We start from the raw sequence: 26,917 nt of genomic DNA on the forward strand, positions 1-26,917 counted from the left end.
GAAATCTTAAGTGAAAGGAGAAGTACATGAACTGCACTAGCCCTGAACCTTAAAAAAATATACCTGGATGAAAAGAAATTTGTTAACGTTCATTTCTGTATGTTAGCCCAGGAGAAGGCCTTATTCTTGAAAAATATTCCATCTCCTCCTCCTCCTCCACTAAAACCCTGCATGGGCATGGGCAGAGCATAACCAATTGTGACTAAAACTGCCTGAAGAGGAATCCATTTGTGATAGCACTAACAGTGTGTCACGTAACGCTACTTTGGGAAAGATAATTAATACTGCACAAACAATCACTGTAAAAGCTAAACACATTATTCAAATGTTTTGAAGTAAATGGTGAAAGACAATGTTCAAATTAATTATGAATTAAAAATGAATGTTGCCATCTTTAAAGATTATTTTTCAAAGCAGACTGTGCACTGATTTAAAATGCTGGAATATCAAAGTATCCAGAGCTTTCGATTCCTGTCCCTTTTCCTGCTCCCCCACAACATATTATGCAGGTGGGAAACTTTTTTTTTTCTGGCCATTAAATGCTAATTAGTTTCATAACTAATTACTATGATGGTATTAGGTTAATGTTTTTCTACTTTTTCATTCAGACCTACTTTTGTAAATCCCGTATTCAAATTACTTTGAAGTAAAAGGTTACAAATTACTTGGGGGTTTTGGATTTTTTTTCTTTTACTCTGAGCTTTGGTAACTCAGTCAATGATTTTACAGTACATTTTAATGAACACTTGGATAAGAGCAGACTGCATTTCATCTATGTTTACTCACAGAAGTAGTCAGCCGCTCTAAATAGACAGGTTTTAAAATTTGAGAACTACGTGACTTATAAAGTCTGCTTTCCTTTCCAGCTGCCAGTTATCCAGTTTTTAATTTGGGGGGTAGGGGAGAATTTACAGCTTTGCAAACTCACTCAGTCACCCATAAATACTGAACACACCCACAAGGGCAGCACACTATTCCTGGCTTACCCTTTCCTGTACTAGCATTCTGCCCGGTGCCATTTACATTTAGCATGGACAGCAATCTCCCATTACTTCATGTGGTTATATAGGCACTCGTTATATTGCCGTCTGTTGCTATAATGCTCATATTAATTTTCCTTTTGATATTTTAAGAGCAATCTATAAATCATGCATGCCTTCACATGTGCCATCATTAATGCCCAGCAATACTGTTGTTTGCTGAATGTTATTACAAACCAGCTAAACAAGCTCATTCCCCCAGCTCTGCCCCGCCAAGCATGTTTACTGGGTAGTCTGAAGTAGAAAGAAACAAAAACTTTTCATAAAGTTGCCTGAGAGTGTTTTTGTAGCTCTGTGGTCTGGGATTGAACAAAGAGAATGGCAAGTGAGTTCAGAATTTTACAGCTGTGTGCACTTGTCAGACTGGATTGAGTCGACTGGTTTTATGTGGAAGTTGGCAAATGACCCTTTTATATTCTAATCAACCTAAATATTTTCAGAAGCTCAGACTTTTCCTTTTACTGCCCAGGACTGGAACTTCAGACACAACCTTTGAAGAGTATCATCGTTCCATTTGACCAGATCCCTAAACAAACACACACGTACATGCTGTACTTACATTGCTTGCATAGGGGAACGTCCTGGACTACTGTCACTCTCATTACTGTTCGTATGCTCCATTGCACCATTAAGATCTTCCCTCATAGCATTGGCTAAATTGCCCAGAGTGGGATTTCCCATGGAAGCAGTAGTGTATAGAGGTATACTATTATCAGCCATTGAAGCCTGCCAAGGACATAGCAAAAGTGTATGAAGAAGCATGTCTCACATTTTTATACACTGTACAACACAATCACATATTCAAATTGCCGGTTTTAAAAATGTGTTTTCAAAAAGGTCTTGCACTGACTCCCTCAGGGGAAACGTGTCACGATCTGCATGAGGAGTTCAAAACTGTACTGATCGTTGGTGCACGAGAGAGGATGGTTCCTGCTGTTCCCCGTTTAGATATTACAGCTTGTGGAAAAAGCAAATTTACCTTTTCTACTTTCATGATACACTATTTTTGAGGCTTTCTTAAAAAAAAACGTTCAAAAAGCAATTAGAGCAAACTCATTTGGCTGAGGATTCCGTTCTACTCATGACATGAGTGAGAAGTGATGCGTGAGCAGTTACAGAGGGTTAAGTTTTTCTCATAGTTCTCCCAGCGCCAATCCAGGGTAACATCACTGAAGTCAGCTGAGTTACTCTAGATGCACACCAACATAACTGAAGTATGAACTCATCCCTATAATATTTGCTGTGTTACTTTTGCATTGGTGGGAGAAATCTAAGATTTAACAAGGCAGGGTAAATTAGGATGGTGTTTTCTATTTTTTTAATGCTCTGATAACTCTGATATTATCTTAGGTATTGTAGATTTGATACCATTCGGACCTGATTCTATTTCTGATAAGTACTGTAATAGGCATGTTTTAGTCATCTTCTATATGCAGGTCTTTTTAGAAAGGGAATAAGCAGTTAAACATTTTCCTTCTTATTCCAGATTTACTGGTTGCTAGTATTTATTTTATGCTCATGTTTGATCATTTTGACAGGGCTGTCCTATGGTCAGTGAGTCAGGCTTGCAGCATGTTAAAACCTCTTCTGGGCCAGCATAATCCCATCATGTAGTGATGGGAATATAGCACCGTCAAGTCCTGATGTGAGAGGAGTTAGTTCGCTCGTCCAGGGGGTGGGGGTGTCTAAAAGGAAGCAACCCTTTGAAACCGAAAGATCATTTTACCCATCTGTGAACCAACATCCATGGCTTTTTGAGACGTGCCAGCACGGAAAGCCACAGATGCTGGCTCTGCAGTGGTCAACCTAACTCAGGGGAAAGGTCAGCCTCCTGCTACAGTCAAGCAAAAAGAATCCATCAGCACCACGACTGCAAGAGCCAAGACTGCCCAGGGGAGGGTAGTTCATGCAAATGAGCTTCCCACCTGGTGCTCTCTGCTGTTGCTGATTCTTGGGATGTTCCTCACTTACTGCCATTATTCCTGTTCAAGCACAAATGTGCATGAGGGAACGACCCAGCTACGAGCACAACCTCCCTTTTAATTCTCTCCCAGGCTGACCTCTCTAAACATCTGATCGCATGTGATCCTAAAAGCTACTCTAACAAAGAGGATTATTTTTATCTTTTTGATTCAACATGCAGCAGACTAATTTTGATTAAGGGAACGTAAAGATTGGCTCACATTTCCTGCAGTTTCCAAAATAAAAAGGCAAGCTCTTCCCCCATAGAGATAACTTGTAATTGCAGTAGAGCAATTTATTTGGGAAGAGGTTGGACAGAAGATGCACCTGATATAATTATTTCTTGCAAACCGCAATTCGGCAAATGGCCTGATTCTCTGCATAAGCAGGGAGCGATGGGTAGTTCGGAGGTGTGGGTCAGACTTGTTATCCAGAAACACTAGTAGTTTCTTGAACCCCGTCAGTTGGGAGGTCAGGCTGGGGACCTCTGAAGATGAGACTTTCTCCAGATTACTGGCGTTGCCTGGTTTTATCCACGATGGAAAAACACACTCTATTCGTGCTCAAAATACTGGTGTTTCTGGTCCCAGGTGGAAGCAGAAAGGGCAGAGGCACAGCGATGTTTTAAAATAACCCAGCCATACTAACTGAACTGTTCAGAACCCAGCCACGAGGGTTAGGACCGCTTCCAGTGTTGGGAGGAGGTTTGATCTGCCCTTACTTTATCCCTCAGTGCTGCTCACACTAGGAGGTGAAAAGGGAGCAAATACCACAGTTACTGAGTGGGGACGTTAAAGTTTTCCACATTTCCCAGGGCAGACTCATTAGTCTTCTGTGCCTCGTACCCTGCTCTACTCGTTCACACAGGAGCTTACATCACCAGGTCTGCAGGGAGAGTGCAACGGCAGTTGCTTCATCTTTGCCTGGGGTAGAGCACAGATTTCAAGAGTGCTCTTCGCTTAATCAGGCAAAATAGAGTGGAGGCACTGGATCTTCTGGGAGACAGACCAACCAACACTGCCAGGACAGGGAAAAATGCTTCTGGGTCTCCCCCGGGAGGAGAACTGGAATCCCTATACCCTCCATGCACAGAGAGGGGAAGAGAAAAGTGCTTCTTCTCCCTGCCCATGAGGGGAAGCAGATATCAGAAATGTCAGAGGTCTGTGGGTGCAGCTGAGGAGGCACCACTACCACGTGGAGAGAAAAAAATCCTGACATTTTTTTGAGGCACATAACATCAAATTTTCTGTAGGCCTCAAACCAGGAGCCCACCAAACTTGTGAGTGCATACAATGGGCAGGTGTGCACATGCTACAGGATATGCCCAAAGCCAGAGGGGGCACATTTCTAGTCAATAAGTGACAATTTGGCTCAACATGTCCACAGACAGGAAAATCGTATCATAGACTAGGAAGTTTATTATACAAACCATGTCACTTGACACGTGTTATCTTATGCATCAAATAGTATGTTAAGCCAATGATTTTTTTTCTTTTTTTTGGTGACTGCTCAGAGTCCTTTTGAACAGTAGAGAACATGCCACAATTTTTGCAGAAGACCATGAGATGTACGTTTTTTTGCTAGTAGCTAGAAATTGTCTGACAAGGGGGGGGGGGGGGAAAGGAGCCTGCTGGAATATTTTAACCCTAATAGAACCTTGTATTTAATTAGCACAAAGTTATCTTGTGACCCTGTTTATTGACAAGACTCAAAAGCTTTAGCAAAACCTGCCCAGATTCTCATCTGAATCGAGTGGCTTATCTAGTGTTATTGGAGAACACAAACACATGTTACTCCCTAGAAAAAACTGGAAAATGAAAATAGTTTTGAGGGTCTCACAAAAGACAAGAATGGAAGATGTCAACAACAACACCACCACATGTTTTAGAAAGAAGACATGAACAGTTCTGTATGATACGCATATTAACTGAAATTAGTCACATAGTTAACAGAATCTGAAGGAATGCAGAACCATTTCATTTTTGCCTTTCAGCCTCATGAGTGTAAAAAGGTGCCTGTAATCTTAACACTATTCAACAGACAAAGCAGTCTTTAAAAATCACACTTCACAAGGCTCACGGGAAAATAAGTTACTAATGAACGGTATTTACAGTTGAGTCATTTACACATGTTTTCATTTGCTTTTCAGAAGTTACTGCATTAACTGAAATAATTAGGAGAAATGCACAGTGTCATTTCTCTCCTATTAATCTGTTTTCTTGGTTTTTAAAAAAAATAAATTGCTTAAATTGCAAAGCTAGTAAATCTTCCACAACATTTAATTGCCCAAACATGACATGTAATCCACTGCACTAAGTTTAACCTTTGATGAACGTCTTGGGAAAGCTCTCTATGGATGTTTGGGGCTCTGTCGTGCAATCAATGGCTACCTTGCAGAACTTAGCTACTGCATGTGAGGATGTCATGGCAAGATTAAGTACGGCCTTTGTAGTGATTGGTGAAAGTGTGGAAGAGGTGTGAAAACACATAGTAATCAGTAGGCAAAATACAAAAATGCTTGTCACTTATGTCAGTGGTTCTTATAATGAATACTGACTTCACCAGGGACAATTGAGCCAGACACAATAATTTTATTAGAAAGTTGCACACAGAAAGAATGAGGAAAACATGTATTTCTTTTGTGTAACACACAAAAGATGTTTCAGATACACACACAAATTTATATTGCGCACATATGCTTATATACATATATATTGCACATCATTCCTGTATTTAAAATATCTAAATATTCTTTATAATTTCTGACATCTCTCTTCTTCTTTACAAAGTGAACTAGACCTTTGTTATTTAACAACAACAGAAAAATATGAAAAAAATAGTCCTTAAAAGAAGGTTGGGGTCGGGAGGAGAAATGATCTGCTTTCCCTTTAAAGCCATGAACAATAGAAGGTCATGTGACACAGTATCCTATCATTCAGCACATTAATAGCTGTGCTAGAGTAATTACACTTGTGGTATTTTTGCCTCAAGTGAAATTCTGAAATAAGAGGATGGAAATTATGATACTGCTGATAAATATTAATAAGTGAACTTTTAATTTTTTTGCCACAATATTCAAAATGCTAAGCATCTAGCTAATGCTGAAGCAGCCTGATATGTGTTTGCCTCCAGGGACGATGATGCTTTATGCACTTAAGAAAAAAGTTTAACGGAATTAAAATTTAATATCTAATTAGAGCAAGGCTAATATATTTTGAAATGAGTGGGGAAGACACATGCCTCTGTTGCGTATTTGCTACAGTCATTAATCTTACCTGTAAAGCAGCATTGAGAGGTGTGCAGTAGGTGTGGCTGGTCTGTATGTTTTTAATAAGAGAAGGGTTACTGCATAAGAAAAACATAAAAAGTAGAGGTAAGTGCAAACTACTCATCTTAGGGCGTTCCATCATGTTATGTTTCCTCCCACACCAGAAATCTACAGACTGCGCTGTTTGCCGGAAAAGTTCTCTTCTGTTTTTTAAACTTCTATGTTTCAGTTGTATGGCTACCATATTTGCATTTGCCTTTATTAAATATGGAAGACCACTACTGAAGTCTCTAACAGCTACAGCATCTCATGTTCTATGCCCTGTTGAAATAGTATATATTGGCATTGGTTTTCTACTTAGCTGTGTACCCAACAGAATTTTTCCAAAATTCTTCCTATCCAAAAGTCAGTTACTACATAAAGGTCCATAATAAGGAGATCCCCATTAAAAGCATTAGGGACTCTTAACTCGTACACTGGCTGACTTATGTAGTAGCTGGCATCACTGTCATCCATAGCTGCATAGTAGAATTTTGATAAGTAGGAACTTCAGAATTCTTGCTTTCAGAGTTGTATTGTTTCCTGCTGGACAAATCTCCGACAGCACAGTAGAGTGCTTGGCTATCCTATAGCCCAAAGCATTTTTGTTGTGGGTGATGGAGGGGAGGTGGAACAGCAGATATTGTGGCACTCGAATGAAGTGGTAGGGAACATTAAAGATGCCACTCTGAGTCAGGGAGCACTCATAAAAAAATATCCCACTGTGGTTCTTTGAACCATTACTTTAGAATACCCACAGTACCTTTGTAGCCAAGGTTTATAAAAGGGGCCTGATTTACAGAACGTGCTGAGCACCCTGTCTCGGCTGGAGACACAAAACCCACACCCCCAAGATCACTTTTGAAAAATCTTGCTGAAAGTACAAGCCAGGGAAGGTCCAGAGCAGACAACCCCAAAAACATACCTCATCCACAATACAATTTTGTTTCTGTTTTGAAACAGAACACAGAGATAACTGTCTTAAACTGACCACCCTTGAGACCAGCAAAAATCAACTGCCCTGGACAGGTGGTCTTCAACTAAAGGGGAAACAAAATTGCCTTGGGAACTTTCAGGATATTTTAAAGTGATCATTTCAGAAAGAGGGTGGTTTGTTGTTTGTAATCTTTACTACAGGTCCAACTGTAGTAATCATTGTCAAAACGCTTTGGGACATTTCAGTTATTCATTTGAGGAATATCAACTTGTATTTCTGTGCTAAGAATTGTGAAACAAAGCATATGACTGAATCTAACAGAAAACAATCTAAATCTAGTTTGCCTAAAAACCTTCTTGATAATCAACTGTACAGTGTATCTGCTCTAGGAGCAGTACCTTTTAGTCTACATTGCATTATAAACAAAATTACAACAAATGTCAAAGAAGCATTATCATAGGCATTTGCATTATTAGGGCAGGAACAAGTGCAACACATATATAAACCCACAACATTTAGTTTCTTTTGCAACAAAGGTGAGGTCACAGTTTCATGAAATGCAAGTCTACATGAGATGGGTAGATCATGCAAAGCAAAGCAACAGCAGAAAAAAAAATAAAAGCAAGTAAAAGCTCTTACTGTGCAACAAGCTCGCCAAAGTTTTCATCAGGGCAGAATTTTCGAGGACGGCCTCGTTGAATATGACGGCCACGTTTAAACTCTTCATCATCAACAGTCCAAAAGGACCCAAACTCATCCTCTACTCTGATAAAGCACTTATGCAGTGAGAGGTTGGTGCGAATGGCACCCTGGGACAAGAGCAGCAGCAAAGGAGATGAAGTGGAAACAAAGGGACACGGGATCGGGGACAGAACAGACATCAAATACAGGGAAAAGGAAAAAAGAAAATAAAATGCAATAAGCATAAGCAAATGGTTTGTGAGGGTTAATATGCATTGCCACCTAAAAGCTACTAGCATGTGATGCAACAAACACCAAGCAAGCAGGGGCAAGGGAACTGGTGGGCATACAAACAGTAGTGATGAGATGCTTTTCTTTGTTTCCCTTAACTGAAACAATGTGAAACCACCTGTGTTGGTCTAACACCATCTAGCAGCCAAAAGCCTCTACGTTAAACTGTAAGCATGATCCAAGCTAGGCTAAGAAGTTCAAACATGGTGGACATACCCACTGATCTTTTGTGGCCTTCGTTTTTGGAACTCTAGTTCATCCACTGTCCATACTGCCCCTTTAACGTTTTCTACTCGCACAAAACACTTGTGAAGACTAAGATTATGACGCACTGCATTCTGCAGCAAGTATAAAAGAGAAAACATTCAAAAACTTTCTATGAGAAAATACTCATCATTGTCCAAGAACAGCAGCATAGTCAGCTCGACAGTCCTTATTTGCAAAGATAACTCCGCTCCCCGCACCCAACCCTCACCCTCCTTTCCCAACAAACCAGATCTTTACACGTTTAAGATCTTATTTTGCAAAGATAAAAATAAAATCTCAAACCCGAGATTAGGAATTCAAGTTATTTTGTCATGTCAATTATTCACGGTGGGAATGAGAACCTCCATCATTTTATGTACACACATCAGGTAACAGCATATTTCATATACAGTTACAGTAACATTGCTAAGCTATTTTCAAAACAAGTACACAGTTTGTAACGGAAACGTATCCACTCCTGGAAAAATAAAACAGTTTAAAAGACCAGAGAGAGAATTTCATGTAACTACAGAGGGCTCAATTTGGCAAAGAGGCATTGGGGCTGGGGTTTCTGGGGTTTCCCACAGCTGGACTAATGTGAATCAGGTGCTGAACCTCTTTTCACACCAAGTCTATGGAATAGGGGCTCAGAGGGTTAGCAGCACCCTAGTGAGGAGCACAGTGCCCCAAGTCATGTCTTCCACTGCATGCTCATATATGGAAGTTGGCTCTCATTTCTGGCAGGATACTGTACTGATTGAACTGAGCTTCTGCCAAGTACACGCATGAGGAGGGCTCTCAGAAACAAAGTGATAATCTCTCCACAAGTAGAGACACATGTTTTTTTTTTCTTATGGTTGCTAGGCTCCTTTATTGGGCAATCCCAAACGAAGGTTTCTGATGGTCAGACCCAATTCTGTTGGATGTAATCCAGTCCTTCTGCAGGATGGACTCAGCAGATCACTTACATCTTCTGACTTTGGCCGAAGCCTGACTCAGTAAGACACTTCTCATGCAAACACAATCAACTGTGTCTTTTATGTCTTTGCTCTACATGAAAGGGCACTGAATACCTTGTTAATTAGCAAGTGTGTGCTACCCCCAGTTTTGTGAGCAACTACACAGCGGTAAAGCCACTCAGATTTGTAATGAAGCTTGTTCTCTAGTGCCACGTCATTGCCACTGAAAGAGAATCAGTAACCAGAAGAAGGGGAGTGGTTTCCATTTGCTGGAAACATGCAGGCAAAGAAACTAAATCCATCAGCCTTGGCATCACTGATTTAGTCAATCTGGTTGACTTGTTAGCAGGCACTATGCCAAACACATAGGCATGAGTCGAGGCAACCAGGAGACTAAACACATTGTTTACGAACATCAGGTCTGGATGATGAAAGGAGTTCTAATCAGGAATGTCTAAATCACTGCGCAAACAAAGGTTATGCAGAGTGCATTTGTCATGTAAATTAAGAGGCAGCGTGTGTGCATCTGGGAGCCTTTTGTTACTTTTGCTAGGCAGTTTCGCTGTGTAGCTAGCATCTCCCCATAACCTATCCACACACAATAGCAACGATCCAGCATATGGACTCTCCTCTTAACAGGTCAGCACAATGTGAATATGGCCTTACGCACTCGACCCCGTGCTTAGGGGGCATGTCACATTTACGCAGTGCTAAGTCCACATACTTCTTAAGCTTCTCTACTTTGTCACCACACTGATCTGTTTGTGAGCTCATGGGGAAATCAGTGTTGGGTGACTTTTTCTTCTGAACAAGGCAGGGGGTGATGCTGAATCTCTGAGAAAGTCACAATATTTGTTTGAAGAAGAGGAGTACTTGTGGCACCTTAGAGACTAACTTCATCCGATGAGGTGAGCTGTAGCTCACCTCATTGGATGCTCAAATAAATTTGTTAGTCTCTAAGCTGCCACAAGTCCTCCTCTTCGTTTTGCGAATACAGACTAACACGGCCGCTACTCTGAAACCTGTCGATATTTGTTTGGGGTCTAACTTTTTGTACCCTCCCCATTTCATTGTGTGTATAATGTTGGGCACAATGGCTCTTTTCGACATTGAAAACATGTGAAAATGCACATTTTTCTCATGCCTTTCAATAGAAACCAGGCTGACTTCATCTGCACTCAGTCAGACCCCCTGCTCCTACATTGGGATCAGCAAACAGAGTCCTACTGATTGGCAGAGTGGCCTGCTAAGGGAACCTGACACAGGACAGGGGTTTAAATCTGTGTAACCCAAGCAAAGTTTCAGGGGCAAATGGGAACATTTTCAAGTTTGTAACAGAATGTAAAATAATGATGATAGATTTTGGATCAGTTTTGCAAATGGTTACAAATATTCCCCACAGCGAAATGCAATACTGTAGCCTAATGTAGCAATTGATAAAATGCAGACAGAAAAATTCAGAAAAATGGATGCGTTGAGTTTGTAAACAGTCTCTGTATAAACAATTGAACAGAATTATCTGCATTCTTCTTTAAATAAGTGTAATGCTGGAAAAATCATTTATGATCTGATCCTGCTGTAGTGAAGCCAATGGGAGTCCTGCCATTGACTTTTAGGAGGACTGGATCTGGCTTTGACTGAATATACTTACACAGATAAATCAAATAGTTGTACGGTGTTTGGGGAAAGATGTCTTAGCTTCCCATGTTTATATATGACCACCTGATTAGTGAGTTTATAGAGGATGGTTGTTTTTGGTTTTCCTGCTTCTGGATTCTTTCTAGTTAACAGTTTTATCTGAATAATACCCCCAACATTTCAAAGCCACACCTGCATCTTCTGCCTCCTAGCTACAATTCAGTTCCAGCAGATTACTACTCCAAAAAACAACCGAGCAAACAAACAGACATTGCCTCTGACCTGTCAGAACCAGTTGAGAATGTTCTTCTAGCGCTCTGCTTAACAGAAAAATGAGGCACTATTATTGTAAGATTATATATTTACCTTGTTAAAAAACATTTGTATGCAAGCCACTTTTTCAGAAAAAATTACCCTGAACATGCTTGAATGTATTAAATGAAAGGGTTTGTTCTTTTAATAACTGCTCAGATGCTGCTGTACTGCATTTGGCGAAGTGTTTCATTTATAAGTTCTTTTTTCCTGTTTTGTTTTGTTTTTTAAGAAGATCTCAGGTCTACTCACCCACTCCAGATCCTTACCCTACACAGTGACTAATACTGAAGAAGCTGGCCAGAGTGATATTTGAGCATTTACTGAAGATGGGCCTGAACCACAAAAGCACAAATTCAGATTTATGCTGATTCTTCAGTCAGACCTTTGGGCTTGTGAAGAACCCGAGCAGCTTCACGTCAAACCAGTCCTGGCCTGTGTTTTCAGCCGCCTGCGGTCACTGAAGGCTGGCATTAATCTGAGCAGCCACCAGCACGAAGGCCCCAAATTACTTCAAGTGGACATCCATTTTGACAGTAGTGATGGAACCTACTGTTCATACTTTGTAAGAGCGCACACTTAACACCTACACAGTATTAGGGGGTCCCTGGTGGGCTCACAAGGACAAAGGTCTCCCTGGGATGCACCTTTTCTCCTTTGTAGTTGTGGGAGTCTCAGTAAGATATCTCTCTGCCTCCTCTGCCATAGGCTCCTCTTTTGTCATCAGGTTCCCGCATACTCCATGAGCTGCAAGCATGACTCTCACTGCCCGAGACTTTTGTGAGCCTCTAGAGCGGATCTTATATAATGCACAAAACCAGTTCCAAAAAGTGGCCACGTTCACTATTGAGATGACTAGCCAGGTGCTGCCCTCATAGCTGCAGGCAAGAATCAAAGAGGATTCTTGCTAGAGCCCTTTCTCCTGCAGCTATGGAAAAGTTCCACTGGAGTCACTCAAGCAGCAGGAGACAAACGTATCTCTTGTAGGGCTGCCACAGCCACAGAAGATGGGGCGTGTTTGAGATAGGTGTGTGAAGAAGAACCTTGCTCAACGGACTAAAAGACAACTGAAAACTAGAGCTTTTAAAAACGCAAGCTCTGGATAGCAGAACTCAGTTGTAAAGAAGTTTTTTCATGTCTAGAACAGGTTGACTCTAAGAAGGTTCCACTTTACATATGAATATAACGTATATATCCAAACGTGTACACTTCATTTTAAAATCAGGAACACGCTGGTTCTGTAATATTTAAAGAAGTGTACACCACTGAAAGCGTTCTGACACCAAACTGTTTTTCTATAACAACGTTGTCAAAATGCCCTTGAAAAGAACTTTAATTCAGGAAAATTCATTTCCTTTTTTAATACTTAGGAAGCTGCAGATGAAACACTGCTCAACTTATTCAATTAAGGTGCAGAAATCAAAGCACCAATCTCAGAGTATTTCCTAGGTACAGATGACTGAGGTCTGATAGGTGGTACTGAAATTTACAAATTTGCCCCAAGGCATTTGAATGAAAGGCAATGGAACACTGAGGAGCACACACGTGAAATACAATAAACTTTCCAACGAACCACTGAAGCAGAAGACCTCTCTAACTCCATCCTTTGAAGGAACTGTCCTGAGTTTTAGAATAAGAAAGGCAAAGGGAGAAGAAATGAAAGAAAACAGCAGGTATAGGGGACATTTATCAGACCTGCTGATAAATGGAGGCAATTTGTTCAAGAACTACTGGGTTACCTGGACCAACAGAGACTACAAACACCGAGATATAATTTTTACTTCAGTGTAAGATCCTGTTATTTGATTCATCCAGTAGTAATCACACTAGCTCTAGAGGCTACTGTGGATAAGTTGCTATGATAACAGCTCACACAAGGGAAAGGGGTAGCCGTGAAAATGGAAACTATATAAAAAACACCTAACTGAACCACAGAACCCTACTGTAAGAATTTAAGGCATTCAATTTTTAGTTTCTTGTATCTGTTAGATTAAATGTTTTTTTCTTGGCTTGCTGCTTTAGTATTATGCCAGATTAATTTATATTTGGTGCCATAATAAACCAGTGAAGGTTATAACAAGTTTGAAGGTTAATTTAGTGAGGTACTAAGTGACTGAGAAATAACTTGTCTATACATCCCCGGAAAAGATGGCTGTTGTGGTCACACAACTAGAAAAATGAAGAGCTGTGTAACTAACAAGACCAACTATACATCCTGTACTGACACAATATCTTCACACTTTTTTCCTACACGTTCCTGCTGAAAAGCTAGACTTTCACTTCTAGGAGAAGCCACACAGATCAACTGGTGGCATAATCACAGAACATAAAAGCCAATAACGGGGATTCAATTAGTGGTTTTCAAAGGCAGAAGAATTTTTCTGCCAAATATCAAATTGTTCCTGCGGATAAGACACCCTGTGTGTGTCAAAACAGCCTATCTACATTTTAATGTCCATATGCCGTTACAATTTGTTATGTCATCAGCAATGTCTGTTCTGTAATGTCTAATATCAAAGGCAAGAGGCATACATGGTGCAAACCTTACCTTCCATGTCGCTGCATTGCGTCTGAAGTAAGCAAACATTCGTGTGAACCAGTTGTAGATTTCATTTAGTGTTAGTTGCTTTTCTGGAGATTCGAGGATGGCCTTGTGAAGCAAATAAAATGCATGATGATTTATGACAAAACTCTCAGCAAACACACCTACACTTTTACCTTAACGGATTAAAAAAAAAAAAAGAGATTTGGAGCAAAAATCCAGAGGAGAGTTTCACAATGTGTTCTGTGATTAATGGCTGTATTTAACAGTTCAATGGCAAGATTCAGAATGGAATTATCTAATTGTTTTGAGTTTTTATTTCTGTTTCCTTACAGAAATATTAATTTATTAGTCATTCATAAAGCAGAATCAAAGAGAAATGCAAAACATTTCACTAGCTGATTAAAGCTCAGTAATTATTTAGAGCTCAGATTAATTCTAGGGATCAGAGATTACTGTAGCTTGTGATAATTGACTTGCCATCTTTAAACAGGCTCATTTTCACTGTTGTGTGAAATGAATTTCCTAATAATCACATCGTATTGTAATACTTAATCAAAAGCAATTATGTTATATATTGCAGTTCTCAAAACCCTTATAGAAAAGGTTTGAGCATGCCTGCATATAAAAGGGTTCTAAATCTATTTAATCTATAGGGTGGACATATAGAGACAATTTTTGAGTGAAATGTGGTTTTCGAGAACATTACTTACCTGCCTAATTAAAGATGCATACGTGAATGGTGGTCTAACCTCTGCGTTCTTATAAAATTCTTGATTCTGAGCAAGATCTGCTAAATAAGAACAATTGTTCTGTTAATATCAGAATCAAAGCTTCCTTTGCAATTTCCAAGAGAAAACAAATAATGGCCTTTGCCATGGACAGTCATTTACCTGAAGAAATGGCCACATTGTATTTATTAGGACACCGCCTCCTGATTGGTTCAACGTTGTGCATGCTGGTGGTAGTGATGACAGAAGGTCCCTGGATGACAGGAGTGATGGGTGTAGTTGGGGTGGTCGGAGTATGAGGTAAGCTCTGTGGAGAAGCCTCAGAGGCAGTCTTTGACAGTGTGACACTTGATACCAGATTCAGCTGTTGAGGGGGAGAGAAAAGAGGGTGAGGAAAACTTTATTAGAAATTATGTTTCTTGCAAATTAAGGATTATGAAAATCTTTTCCAGATTTAATAGTGTTTGCGACCATTAAATGGAGAGAATGTATCTTAAATACTTGTTTAGCTGTAACACCTCCTTTAAAATCCACGACAGGAGGATGAATGCATAATTGTCTATACGATATATTTAAAAAAAAATAAAAACAAAAATGCTTGCTCTCAGGCTTTAACGATTTAGGACAAAATTCCACAATTTTCAAACACCTCATTGTATATATTCATTTTAATATTTTATTTTTGTTCCATTGTTTTGCATCTAAAGCCCACACATCTCTTATTTACGGGTTAATATTCTGCAACTGATCTGTTTTTGGATATTTCTTCAAACATATCAGGTTTTAAATAAAGACAATGCTTTGTTAGGAATGCACTAGGAAGAAATGGAATATCAGTACAACATTTGGGCTTTTTCCGTTCATCCATTTTAAACGCAAATCCCAGAATGGGTTAACTCCGGAATAATTTAATTAATCACACTGCATGAAATACTGCAGTCATTAAGCCCAGCAAAAAATGACACAGTTCTTTTCTCTCCTTGGTGTGGAATGCAATTTTGCTACCTGCAGAAACTTACAAGCATGTAATAAAATGACAGCTAGCCACAAGCAGGCTTTAAAATGTGACTTCTCCAAGAACGGATAACCATATATAAATGTTTTAAACATGCACTTCTATTTATTTTATCAGTGTGCATGTGTATCATGAACCCTTTCTTTCGGCACCATTCAAAACAAGATGCTTCATTGTAATAGGTCATTCTTGAAGTACTTTAAATAAACAATATGATCCCAAACTGCTCCATCAGAAAGGGGGCCCGAGAAAAGGGCTCCTTTCAGTACTTCCACATTACTTGCCTTGAAGCATTATTGTGAACAATATTCTGGGTGAAATGCTGGCGCCAGTGAAATCAATGGCAAAATCCCATTTATTTCAAAGGGGCCAGGATTTCACTCTGTTTATTTGCAATTAATATTCTTTGCCTGACATTAAACACTGCCAAATGAAGCTGAGGCATGCGCCTGGCATTGGCTGCTGTTGGAAGACAGGATATTGGGCTAGATGGACCTTTGGTCTGAGCCAGTATGGCCGTTCTTGTAAAGACATGCCCCAAAACATCCATAGGACTCCTCATTATTGTTCTTGACATGAAAGTAACGAGATAAGAACACTCACATTAGTATGTCTCAAACATTAGTAGCTACCAATAATTGCTCTCTTATAAAAAATAAATAACAGAATTTGTCCAAAACAAACTTGGAGGGGAAAAAAAGCTTTCTAATGTTATAGAACGGATATCAACACAATACGCCAATAACCCACAAGAAGGGTTCAAGTGAACAAAACAAACGGTTCCTGCGTCTCTGTTTTGAATGTGAAATACAGAAAGCTCAAGGAAATGTTTGCCCCAACAGCATAACACAGGGAAGTGTTATGTAGATGGGACTGTATATACTGTCAGTTCAAGTACTGATCCAAACAAAAGAGTTTGTGAGAAGCAGATCTGAAAACACACATCTCTTCATGAAGCTAGAAAGTCTCTTCTCAGAATGGAAAATATTTAACACTTCAAGGAAATGCAGGATTATATGATCCCGGTGGGGGAGAGGACGAAGAAGACTAGAAAAGGCAATAAAATATATGTCCTGAGTTCTTGAGGAGTCATGCAATGAAGTGAACCAATAAATACAGCTCAAAGTATACCTGCTATGTTAGTATTTAAAAAGGTGTGGTTCATGTTTTTAAATATTACTTATACAATATAACAGGTTTCAGAGTAGCAACCATGTTAGTCTGTATTCGCAAAAAGAAAAGGAGTACTTGTGGCACCTTAGAGACTAACCAATTTATTTGAGCATAAGCTTTCGTGAGCTACAGCTCACTTCATCCACTGAATGCATCCGATGAAGTGAGCTGAAGCTCACGAAAGCTTATGCTCAAATAAATTGGTTAGTCTCTAAGGTGCCACAAGTCCTCCTTTTCTTTATACAATATAGTGTGAGAGTGAAACCAAGTCATTTTGTGGCCTCTTTAGATTTAAGTACACTGGATAGGGGTACACATATAGCTATGTCCCCTTGTTATCCATCTATTACATATAATAAAAGGAGTAATAATGACCATAATAGTACAACTGACAGGTCTCACCATGAAATACAATCTACTGTATTTAATCTCAGTTTCTAAATGGACATTTTAACAGTCCAATAACTGCAAGGAAATCTGCATCAATTTTAAGTGCCCCTCTACAGCACATGCTCAGGAGACATTCTCTTCTGTTGGAAAGATCACTGATACTGTTTCATCTTTACTGCCCAAACTACTCCATTTTGAAAGAATTAGATTCCTTTTAATTGTTTAAAAACTTAACATTTAATCTGTTTCTACTAGAAAACTGCAAAGAAAGAATCTGCAAAGGTCAATGTTCTCTGCTTAAAAAATGTGAATTGAGTTTAATTTCTTTATGCTTCCAGCGTAGGTAGCGACTAGAAATAAACACAGAAAGAGAGGAAGAGCAAAGAGAGGGGCTTTAACGGGGTTGACAAATGACACTGTGATTCACACCCACTGCTGGGCTGCCACTAATAAGCTACAGAGGAAGCAGCCAATCTCAGCTAATTACCAGATAAAATTGTATTGTACGGACTCTAATTAGGAGATGCTTATGGAGGTGATCTAATGATTAAACACTGCATTCGAATGACCCCACCATCAATGTGCAGTGGTGCAAGATGTCACTGGAATATTTTGTAGAAACAGTAATTTTATTTCAAGGAGGGGAGGCAGTAATATTTGTAATAATGGCTATGAGGTAAACTAATTAAAAGACAGTTCCTAAAGGAAGACTGTGGCTTTGAGCAGCTGTGGCTGTTCCAAAACAAAGTGCCAAATCTCAACAGAGGAGCTGCAGTCAAGTGGAAAATTTCTGCCTGACCTCTGCTCCTGCTATTAATTTGCAGGAAAACTAATGACACATATACATATTCCCACAAAATTGTTCTAATTGCTAATTTGCCAAAGGAGCCCAGTTTCCAAATTAAACATGACTGCAGTCTGTGAGGAAAGAAAGAACAAAAAGCTGGAACACTGTGCGCATAGTGTGTTTCACCTCGGACTGCCATTTGTATGACTGAACCAACAAGCTAATGAAATGCCGACCTTGTCAATTGGCAGAGAAGTTTTACGTTAGATTTTGTTTGATGACACTATCTCTTGCTTTTGGAGGGGCCTGAGCCTTACTGGTTATGGTGACAAATCATGTAATGAGGCAAAGGGAAGAATATGCTCAACCATCTACATTTTTAATGCTCAACATGCTGCTTTCATTGTTTTCTATAAAATGTAGACTTAAAAATTAATTGTGTATTAGAGCAAAATAACAAATTATGAATGGTGTTGATTTTGTTGTAATCTTAAAATATTAATCTTTATTGTAAATGATTAAATCTTAATATCATCATCATCATCAATTAGGAATGAAGACGTGTCTAAGCTCTGTGCTTCTGGCTGCTAAAGATGATTATGCAGGGCAAAGATCAGGAAGGGATTGTACTGGGAGGATTTCTTTTCCTGATGGAAACTCTATGGAATTTCTCTGTTTGCGCTTTCTATTTAAAAACAACTTGCTCTGATTAGAAAAAGTTGTTCATGCCAAGATTGGATACGACAAGATTCCCACATACTGCCATTTTTTGACGAGGTATCATTTTTGCTGCAGGGTACTGAATGCTAGTCACCAAGCTGGCTTCTTTAATGTGTATTGTTCTTTGCATTTACAATTGGGCACATAACCTGCTAGGCGCTGTCCAAGCACATCAAAGACAGTCTCTGCCCCAAAGAGTTAAGCCATTCAGTAATAACCCTTGTAATAAGGGAGTATTTCTCCCTAGAGTTTCTGTTTTTGAAATATCTGTTTTAAAGGCCTGTAGTTTTGCAAATTCCACTACTGAAGGGTTTTACAATACGGGTATCTCACACCTCTCTAATCTAACCATCATAAATGCCATCATTGTGTCAGTGTCCAGTATTCTGCCTGGCTTTTTATTATTATTAACCTTTACTTTCAAGAAATAGCTTTTTTTCTCCCTTTTAAAGATGCTGACTGACTCAACAAGAATTCATATTATTTATATAAACAAGCCAGAGAGGTAACTCTCTCCTTCACCCCATAAAAATAGATTTCTATTAAGTGGCTCTCCCATTAAGACTCACTTTGATTTCTCTCCATGTAAACAGATTACATAACAAGAGTGGCTGCAAATAAAGAATCTGAAACATTTTAAAAGAAAAAAAATGAAAGTGTCACAATGGGGCTGTACCTACTGCTTTAGGGCATTGATTTTTCTGCTGTTGGTGCTGCCACTCTGATCACAGCTGAAATTGATGAAATAACTGTACCGAGTTTCTGGACTTTAATCACCCTGGTGCAGAGACTGCTGAAGGTGGAGGGAAGTGGGGGTGCAGAGCATCAAGCTTTGTTAAATTCTGTGTCTTCCTGTACTATTTCAGCCTGGACAGATTACTGTATTAGATGTAGGATCTGGCAGGCAACAATCGCTTAGCAGGTGTTGTTATTGGCAGGGATACTAAGGAAACCCAAGTTGAGGAGTGGGACTTAATGAAAAACAGTATATAAAAACAGCTTTTGTGTGTTGTACTTGAGAATCTCTTTTTATTGCTGCATATCATTATTTTTCAAACTATAAGCACAGCTACAGCAGCTAAAATGCTCAGTCATTACCTAAACAGTTAAAAGGCTATTTTATTGCAATAATTTGTTTTCACAGTTGCTAAAAACAGTATTTAAAAACAATTGCAACTGCTATGGTTAGAGTAAAAGAAAATATTATTAAAAAGGAATATCTAGCAGCGAATTTCATTTCAAATGCCAACAGTTTCTTTAAAAATTTTATGTCAGTTTCTTAAAGATGGATGTCCTACCTAGTGCATAGAACGTCTTGTTGGCCAGAATAAAAAGAACACAGTTTCTTTCCCTCCTGCCTAGGTAGTGGCTCTTTGATGTTTAGTTAATACCGCAAAGCAGATCAAGCTTCTGATTTATTCTATTGTGCTGACCTCTGACATGAATGAAAATGGGGCCCTTAACAGCAAAACTAGAATAAAAAATTCTTAATAGTTGTTGTGGTAGTTGTTTTTTTAAACACTCCAAAAATCTCCACCTCTATACAATACATCACAGCATATTCCCCCAGGTCAACTGAATTCATTTTGAACTATTTAAATCTCAGCAATGGGAGTTATCTCATGTTCTTTAAGCAGTAACCTATGAAGTACTTCTTTTCTTTTCAAAATGTTACACACTTGGGCATCTCAATTATAAAGTCACAATTAGACACCTTTAAACAGTGTATTGATTATTACTATTACAATGTCTCTGTATCTCCCCTCCCTCTCTTTGCCTTCAACTCTAGCTTTCTCCCCATAAGTCCTCCCAGCAGTAGGGCCCAGAATAAGGTGTATTTCTCGCAGTGTACAGCACACCCAACGAAGGCTGCTCCAGAGGGATGTGCTGCACGTACAACTGTCTGCCTTCAGTTTGGGTCACGATTTAGCACAGGACTTAAGCACACTGACTTTAATATGACTGAAGTACTTTGCTGAATTAGGACCTTGGTGATTTGCTACAGCTAAAAAAACCCCACATGATCATGCCACTGTCTTCCAAGATATCAATTATTCCAAGATGCTAAAGCAATCTAAAGACTGACACACGTTCCTTAACATGACTAGACCTGACAAGTCGCTGTTTAACAGGGTTACGTGGAATGCACAGAGTTGGACTGGGGTCTGAACAGTCCAAAAATACTGTACTAATTGATGTGCTATAGCTAAAAAGGGCAAGATTACATCATTGGCCAGTGTGGAACACAGATGGCAGCCAAAGGGCATTCAGTTTTAAGAGCCTCGCAGTATAATGGTTTGCTCTCCGTTTTGCCATCTAGTTAAGAACTGTTTAAAAATAAGCATTAAGAGCTTTTAAATAGACAAAAAATACTTCCCACAAGCTTTCCATGCAGTCATTAAAAAGTTGTAATTTCAAATCCCAGTTTATTGCTATGTTTGGATCGGTAGCGACTCCTTTAAAATCACAGACGTACCAAAAATATATTAATCTGAACATACACCTTGCATTAGTTATGGTGGGGGAATAAAATTAATTACTGGATGTAAAAAATACTTTGCACTGCAGTAATGGTCATCAGATCTTTTTTTACCAAAGTCCTATCCCACTGAGTTAAAAGGACCGAGGTCTAGCACAGCCTCTGTGATGCCTGTGTATTTTTTTTTCACAAGGAAAGCACAATTTATGCAAAACACTATTCTGCTACGTTTTATAATTAATTTTCAAAATGCTTCACCTATACATATTTTAACAATTTCTGATTTATCAGATGGTATCTATAATAAATTTTTCTATATTTCAATAAATGAAAAGAAGACAGTTTCAATCCAACAACAGAGTGTCACACAATATAGGCCTGTCAGGCACCAATTTTTACTTCTAACATGTAAGTTAAAGGATAAGGAATTTATAATGCTGCCTGTGAACGAAACCACTTTTCATACACAAATGTGATTTTTTTTTTCAAAGGGTAATACAACAGTACATTTACATAAACTAATCCAAACAATCTATGTATTTGACAATGGCAAACCTCACACAGACTGCCTATTGTTGGTTTACATCTTGGAGTTCTTTATGTTGGCTTGTAACACTGCTCTAGCTGTCAAAGGTTTGACTTGGACTCTAAATAAATGGTTATAGAAGTGCTGTGCAGCGATATTGGACTTCTTTGCAAAAGAAAACCTGCTGTGTATGAATTCAAAAGCTATTAATTTTTCAGTCAAAAATATTCATGCCTATTTCTTTTAATAAAGAAACACTGTGCTGAGCAACGGAGAGATAATGTTGACTAGTGGTACAGAATTTTCAATAGAGCAGTTAAAAATAAATTTAGTGGGAGGTCCCCATCAAAGCTATAATTTTCCAGAATGTAAAACATTTTTTTAATACTAATCAAGACAGCCCATTTTTCCCCATTGGTTTTTTTTTTTTTTCTGCTGCTTTTCCCTGTTTACTGGCTGCTTAACACTAATCTGCATGGCGACACCAACTGGTACCTTTGTAGCCTACAACACAAATGAAAGCTTACTGCCTCTTGACACCGAGCGCTGATCACTAGCCGCACAGCACTTGTCTTCTTGCGATTACCTCCCTTTAGTTTTTAATCCTTCCTCCAGAGGGGCACCGCTGCTATGAAAAGTCTCTCAGCAGAATGCTTTGAGACCCCAGCGATTATTCCACTCTTAATTTTTAATCCAGTAGGATGGATAGAAACCAAACCCCCTTCTCTGCATTCTGCTGGGCCTCTAGTCCACAACATAGTAAAGCATGCACATTCAGTCTAATGAGATCTGAAGGATAGGAAGAGTTATTTCCAGGTACTTTAAGTCGTTTCCTTTTGTGATCATCCAGATCCATTGGATTAAGCAATTTTAGGAATCTCTGGAAGGGCTATATTCACCACTCTCAATCTTCCTCCAAAAGACTTTGCTGAAATTGAGTTGGACTCCTGCTCCTATGCTATTGAATACTGTGCAATTTTCTTTCTAGTACCTCTCTATCCACTTCTGCACCCATTTATTTCCAACTACATGGAAACTGAGAAATTCTTCTCTAGTAAAAATGGATGTGCAAAGTGTTTAATGATTTTATGTTCTCTATCTCTGTAATGTGTTCTGTTTCAGACATTAATTTTGTCTACCAACTGCATCTTGGCAGGCAACCATATTTGCTGGGTTAATAGTCTGACTCCTTTTTATTTCTATCACCATAAATCATAAACGTGGATGGGCGTGTGTTTGCTTTATTTACAGAAAAATAAAATCAGTCAAAACAGATAAACCAATACTTGGCCATTACGCTGCATCATTGCATATTGATTAAAATGGCTAGTACTAACGATAGATTGTCGACGCTCCATTAATTTTCACACAATGACGCAAAGCAAAATCAAATAAAGGCAGTGTACCTTTAAATCTTACAAATCTTAAAATCAAGAAGCAAAGCACTCTCTCCATTTTGAATAATCATGTGAAGTTATGAGGAAGATTTTTTAGCATTATGCTGATATGAAAAAACAACAACTGAAGTGCAATTTGCTTCAGGGAACAAGGTGCTAGATTTGCCTTTTACAGGTACCACCAGTTGGCTTTGACTATTGGACTCTCTTTACCTGTAAGACCAACATTTTATAAAGTGCAGCCTGTAAAGTTTATCCCTTTCACAAGCTATTTCTGAGAGCAAGTTGGATAAATAGGGTTTTCATGGACTGTAAGTACTTTAACAACTGACACTGGGTGATCCTGATTTTGTTGTTTATTATCATCATCGAAACATACATGCAACTAGAGTCTACAGTATCTGAGCTTAGGATAGGATCATAGTAAAAAGTGAAATTAATATCCTAAATATAATATAATTTTACCTTGAGCACTAAAACCATTCTGGTCCAAATGCTCCTTTGGGTCACATGCAAATTCAACTTACCTAGAGGGGATTTATATGCATATACATAAGGGTAGAAAAAGGCCCAATGTGACATTTAAAGTTAAGACTAGTTTTAAACCCCTTGAAGAAAAAAGATCATGGGAAAATTGGGTTTATGTGGCAGTGAATATTCAAAGCCGACCAACTAGCGATGCAATTTTTGTCTCTTCATTTTGACAGTCTTTTAAAGTAGGCCACACTTTGTATTATGCTCTGAGGTGGGAAACAGGAAGAAGAGGTTGTTGTGAGGCTTTGTTCTGTTTCTGCACAGAACAGTACTTACAGGCTGAGGGGTGGCTTTTGGTTCAGTTGACTTCACATGCAGGTGTGTCATCATAGCTTGCAGGCGCTCTTTGTCTTTTGCAAGCTGAAGAAAAAAATGCTCTGTTACTTCTATGAATAAAATCCAGAATTCTGCTTATTCCTAATTAAACAGCTAGCACCACAGACATGACAAAACAGTTTTATGGCTTGGTAGTTTGGAAATTGTATATGGTCTTTTCTGAAGTCGAACTAACTCATGGTGCTGGGTGTCAGTATTTTCCAAAGCAAAACACATTAGCCCTTGAGTGAGGAGCGCTAGACCTGCTGGCACCAAGGGGGTCACTGCAGCCCTGACAGCTAGAAGACAATAGTGAATCAAGTTTATTAACCAATCCTATTCACGCTCAGAAGGCAAAGCAAAAAGCAAATTATACATCTAACCCTCAAATTCAAATATTTTCTTGCTTTAACATAACTTGCTTCCCCCCCCCCCACCAAAAAACAAAACAAAAAACAAAAACAGAAAATAGAAAAGAGCTTTTCTGTCACATACAGCTCAGGTGGTGCGTGGAGCAAGCAAAGCAGCAGGAGTCGTGAAACCACGTGAGGCTGCCTCAGAGAATCAGAACAGGCAGCTTAAGCTCTAAAAAGTAGTGTGCTTATTTAATGAAGACAAACATTTCCTAAAATCAGAGTGACTTACTACTCCCTTATAATAATAGTATATAGTTCTTATAGAGCACATTTCATCAGTAAGGTCTCCAAGTGCTTAGCCAAGGAGGTCAGTATCAATTTCCCCATTTAACAGATGAGGAAACTGAGGCACAGGGAGGGGATGTGACTTGCCCAAGGTCACCCACCAGACCAGTAGTAGAGCTAGGAGAAGAACCCAGGGCAATGATCAGACTGTAAGCTTGCTGTTTTGGGGGACCTCAAAAGCTCTATGTGTAAAAAGTATCTTTTCCCAACTATACTCTACATCAGTGTTTCCCAAACTTGGGACGCTGCTTGTGCAGGGAAAGCGGTGGCCAGCACGTCCCTCGGCCCGCGCCACTTCCCGCAGCCCCCATTGGCCGGGGACAGCGAGCCGTGGCCAGTGCGAGCCGCGATCAGCCAAACCTGCAGTCACGGCAGGTAAACAAACCGGCCGGGCCCGCCAGGGGCTTTCCCTGCACGAGCGTCGTCGCAAGTTTGGGAAACACTGCTCTACATAATAACAAAAGTAACATATACTAATACTAAGAATACAAGTAAAAGGGGCTGTAATTACTACACATGCCCAATAAACGAATTCCTATTTTCTTCAATGGCATTTAGATCAGGCCCAGGAAACTGAGAGTTTTCTCACAGATTCATTATTAAGTCTGACTTTTGCTCTAGAAAATCTAAATTCCTGGTGCCAAGAGGAGAAAGCTAATCACATTCCAGGGAAAGTTTAATAAACCCGCCCTCCTTATCAGAGTCATCTATTTAGAGTAGTAAAACTGGGTTAAATGAATGTACAAGAAAACTCAGCCATAAATCCCCATTCACTACATTACAGTTAAGGGTGTGCCAATCTGCCCAAGGGGAGGGGTTTCTAACTGTGTGCCAAAATGTCATGGTGGCTTGAAACCTGGCATATAAGGTTTCAAAGAGGAATTTACAGGAGAAAATTCAACGTAACCGTCTGGTTTTGCGCTTTTAGAACACAAAAGTCACTGGGATTTTCATGACTTTTTTTTTTTTTTTTTTTTTGCAGGAGCACTGGGTTGCTCAGAGGATTGGCGTTTGATATATGGAATCTTACAACACTGGGTCAAGCAGTACAAATCTGATCGTTGATAGGTTGTAGGCAAACACTGTTACCTTCTGAAGGAGGTTCTCCAGCCTGAGGGGCAAGGCTTGAGGTTTCAGTTCAGGTCACAGCGGACAAGAGCCCATATTGAAAAACAACCTTCACCTATGATACCCTTTCCAGCAGTCTCAGCAGCTAGGCTTTAACATGGAAATTCAATATCTCAGAGAGCCCGGGCCTGTTTTCAATGACCCCACCACATCTGAGGGCTTGTGATGGGAAAAAACTTTTGTGCAGAAGTCCTCTCTGTGAGAGCCAATGACAGAAAGGGAGAACGACAAGGCTGAAAGGAGGTACAAAGAGACTCCTGTGTCTATAGCAGATCCTTTGAGATCCAGCAGTCAAATCCCCTGGATGTTCCAACGAGAGGTAGGGAGCCAATCTCACCCTCCTGGTGGAGTGATCTAGTGGAAAATCCTCCCGATGTCTTCCTGTGGTCTTTTCAGAGGAAGTGGGGGTCTGACCCATCATTTACATTAATGTATATCAAATCATATCAAACCAATGAATGATTTTAGTCTCAATGAAGGATGGTTGTGTGATTTTCCATTCTGAATCATTTTATTTGTTGAATAGCTGGGCATGTGAGCTGCCTGCAGTTTAGTCTGCACACTAATCTTCACTCAGTGGACTAAACATTGCAGCAGATCGTTATTTTAGAAACAAAATAAAATAAATATTCCCATCAAAATCAAGACCTGAAAACTGTCTGTGTGTGACATGGCAGTGAAAGCGAAGAATGTGCAGTTTTCTAACACCTAGCACAAGGGGAAAACCCAAACTAGCTTCTTTCTGCATCCCATTGTCCCCATGGCACAGTACCTTTCATTCTGATCTGTAAACGTCCTTATTTTTATTGCTCTTCGTCACCATCTTAGCATTCTTTTAATGCAGTATTTGGTGGATGAATTCTGTTAAAGATCTTCTTGACATTTCAGGCAGACACATACTAATATTTTGTCATAGTCTGGGAATTTGAATGCTCCTACAGTTAAGGCAGGAGTTTAAATGATGAAAAATAGAAGTCTCTCGCTTTCACAGCAGCAAATGGAAGTGAAAAATCCCAAGAATTTCTTTAAACTGCTTTCCATTAGGTCAGGAAGCAGGAGGATACAAGACCATAACTCCATTAGTACCACCCCACCATTCAGTTAGA

The 26,917-nt window shown here is 39.4% G+C and overlaps 1 protein-coding gene across 50 annotated transcripts in view; it reads right to left on the reverse strand.

Annotated features, from left to right (window-relative positions):
* FOXP1 (forkhead box P1) overlaps positions 1-26,917 on the reverse strand; it is a 499,998-nt gene that overhangs the window by 10,111 nt on the left and 462,970 nt on the right. For 39 of the 50 annotated variants that reach the window (XM_043551448.1, XM_043551444.1, XM_043551437.1 and 36 more), the window contains 7 exons: positions 23,944-24,027; positions 14,809-15,010; positions 14,629-14,708; positions 13,922-14,023; positions 8,435-8,556; positions 6,278-6,347; positions 1,600-1,766 (listed from right to left, as the gene is read on the reverse strand). In XM_043551448.1, coding sequence (XP_043407383.1) covers positions 1,600-1,766; positions 6,278-6,347; positions 8,435-8,556; positions 13,922-14,023; positions 14,629-14,708; positions 14,809-15,010; positions 23,944-24,027 — 827 coding nt within the window. The remainder of the gene's footprint in view (positions 1-1,599; positions 1,767-6,277; positions 6,348-8,434; positions 8,557-13,921; positions 14,024-14,628; positions 14,709-14,808; positions 15,011-23,943; positions 24,028-26,917) is intronic. The other 11 variants (XM_043551471.1, XM_043551475.1, XM_043551470.1 and 8 more) reach the window with 1 other exon arrangement.

This window comes from Chelonia mydas, chromosome 7 (assembly GCF_015237465.2).
Source record: "Chelonia mydas isolate rCheMyd1 chromosome 7, rCheMyd1.pri.v2, whole genome shotgun sequence".
NCBI classification, from domain to species: Eukaryota; Metazoa; Chordata; order Testudines; family Cheloniidae; genus Chelonia; species Chelonia mydas.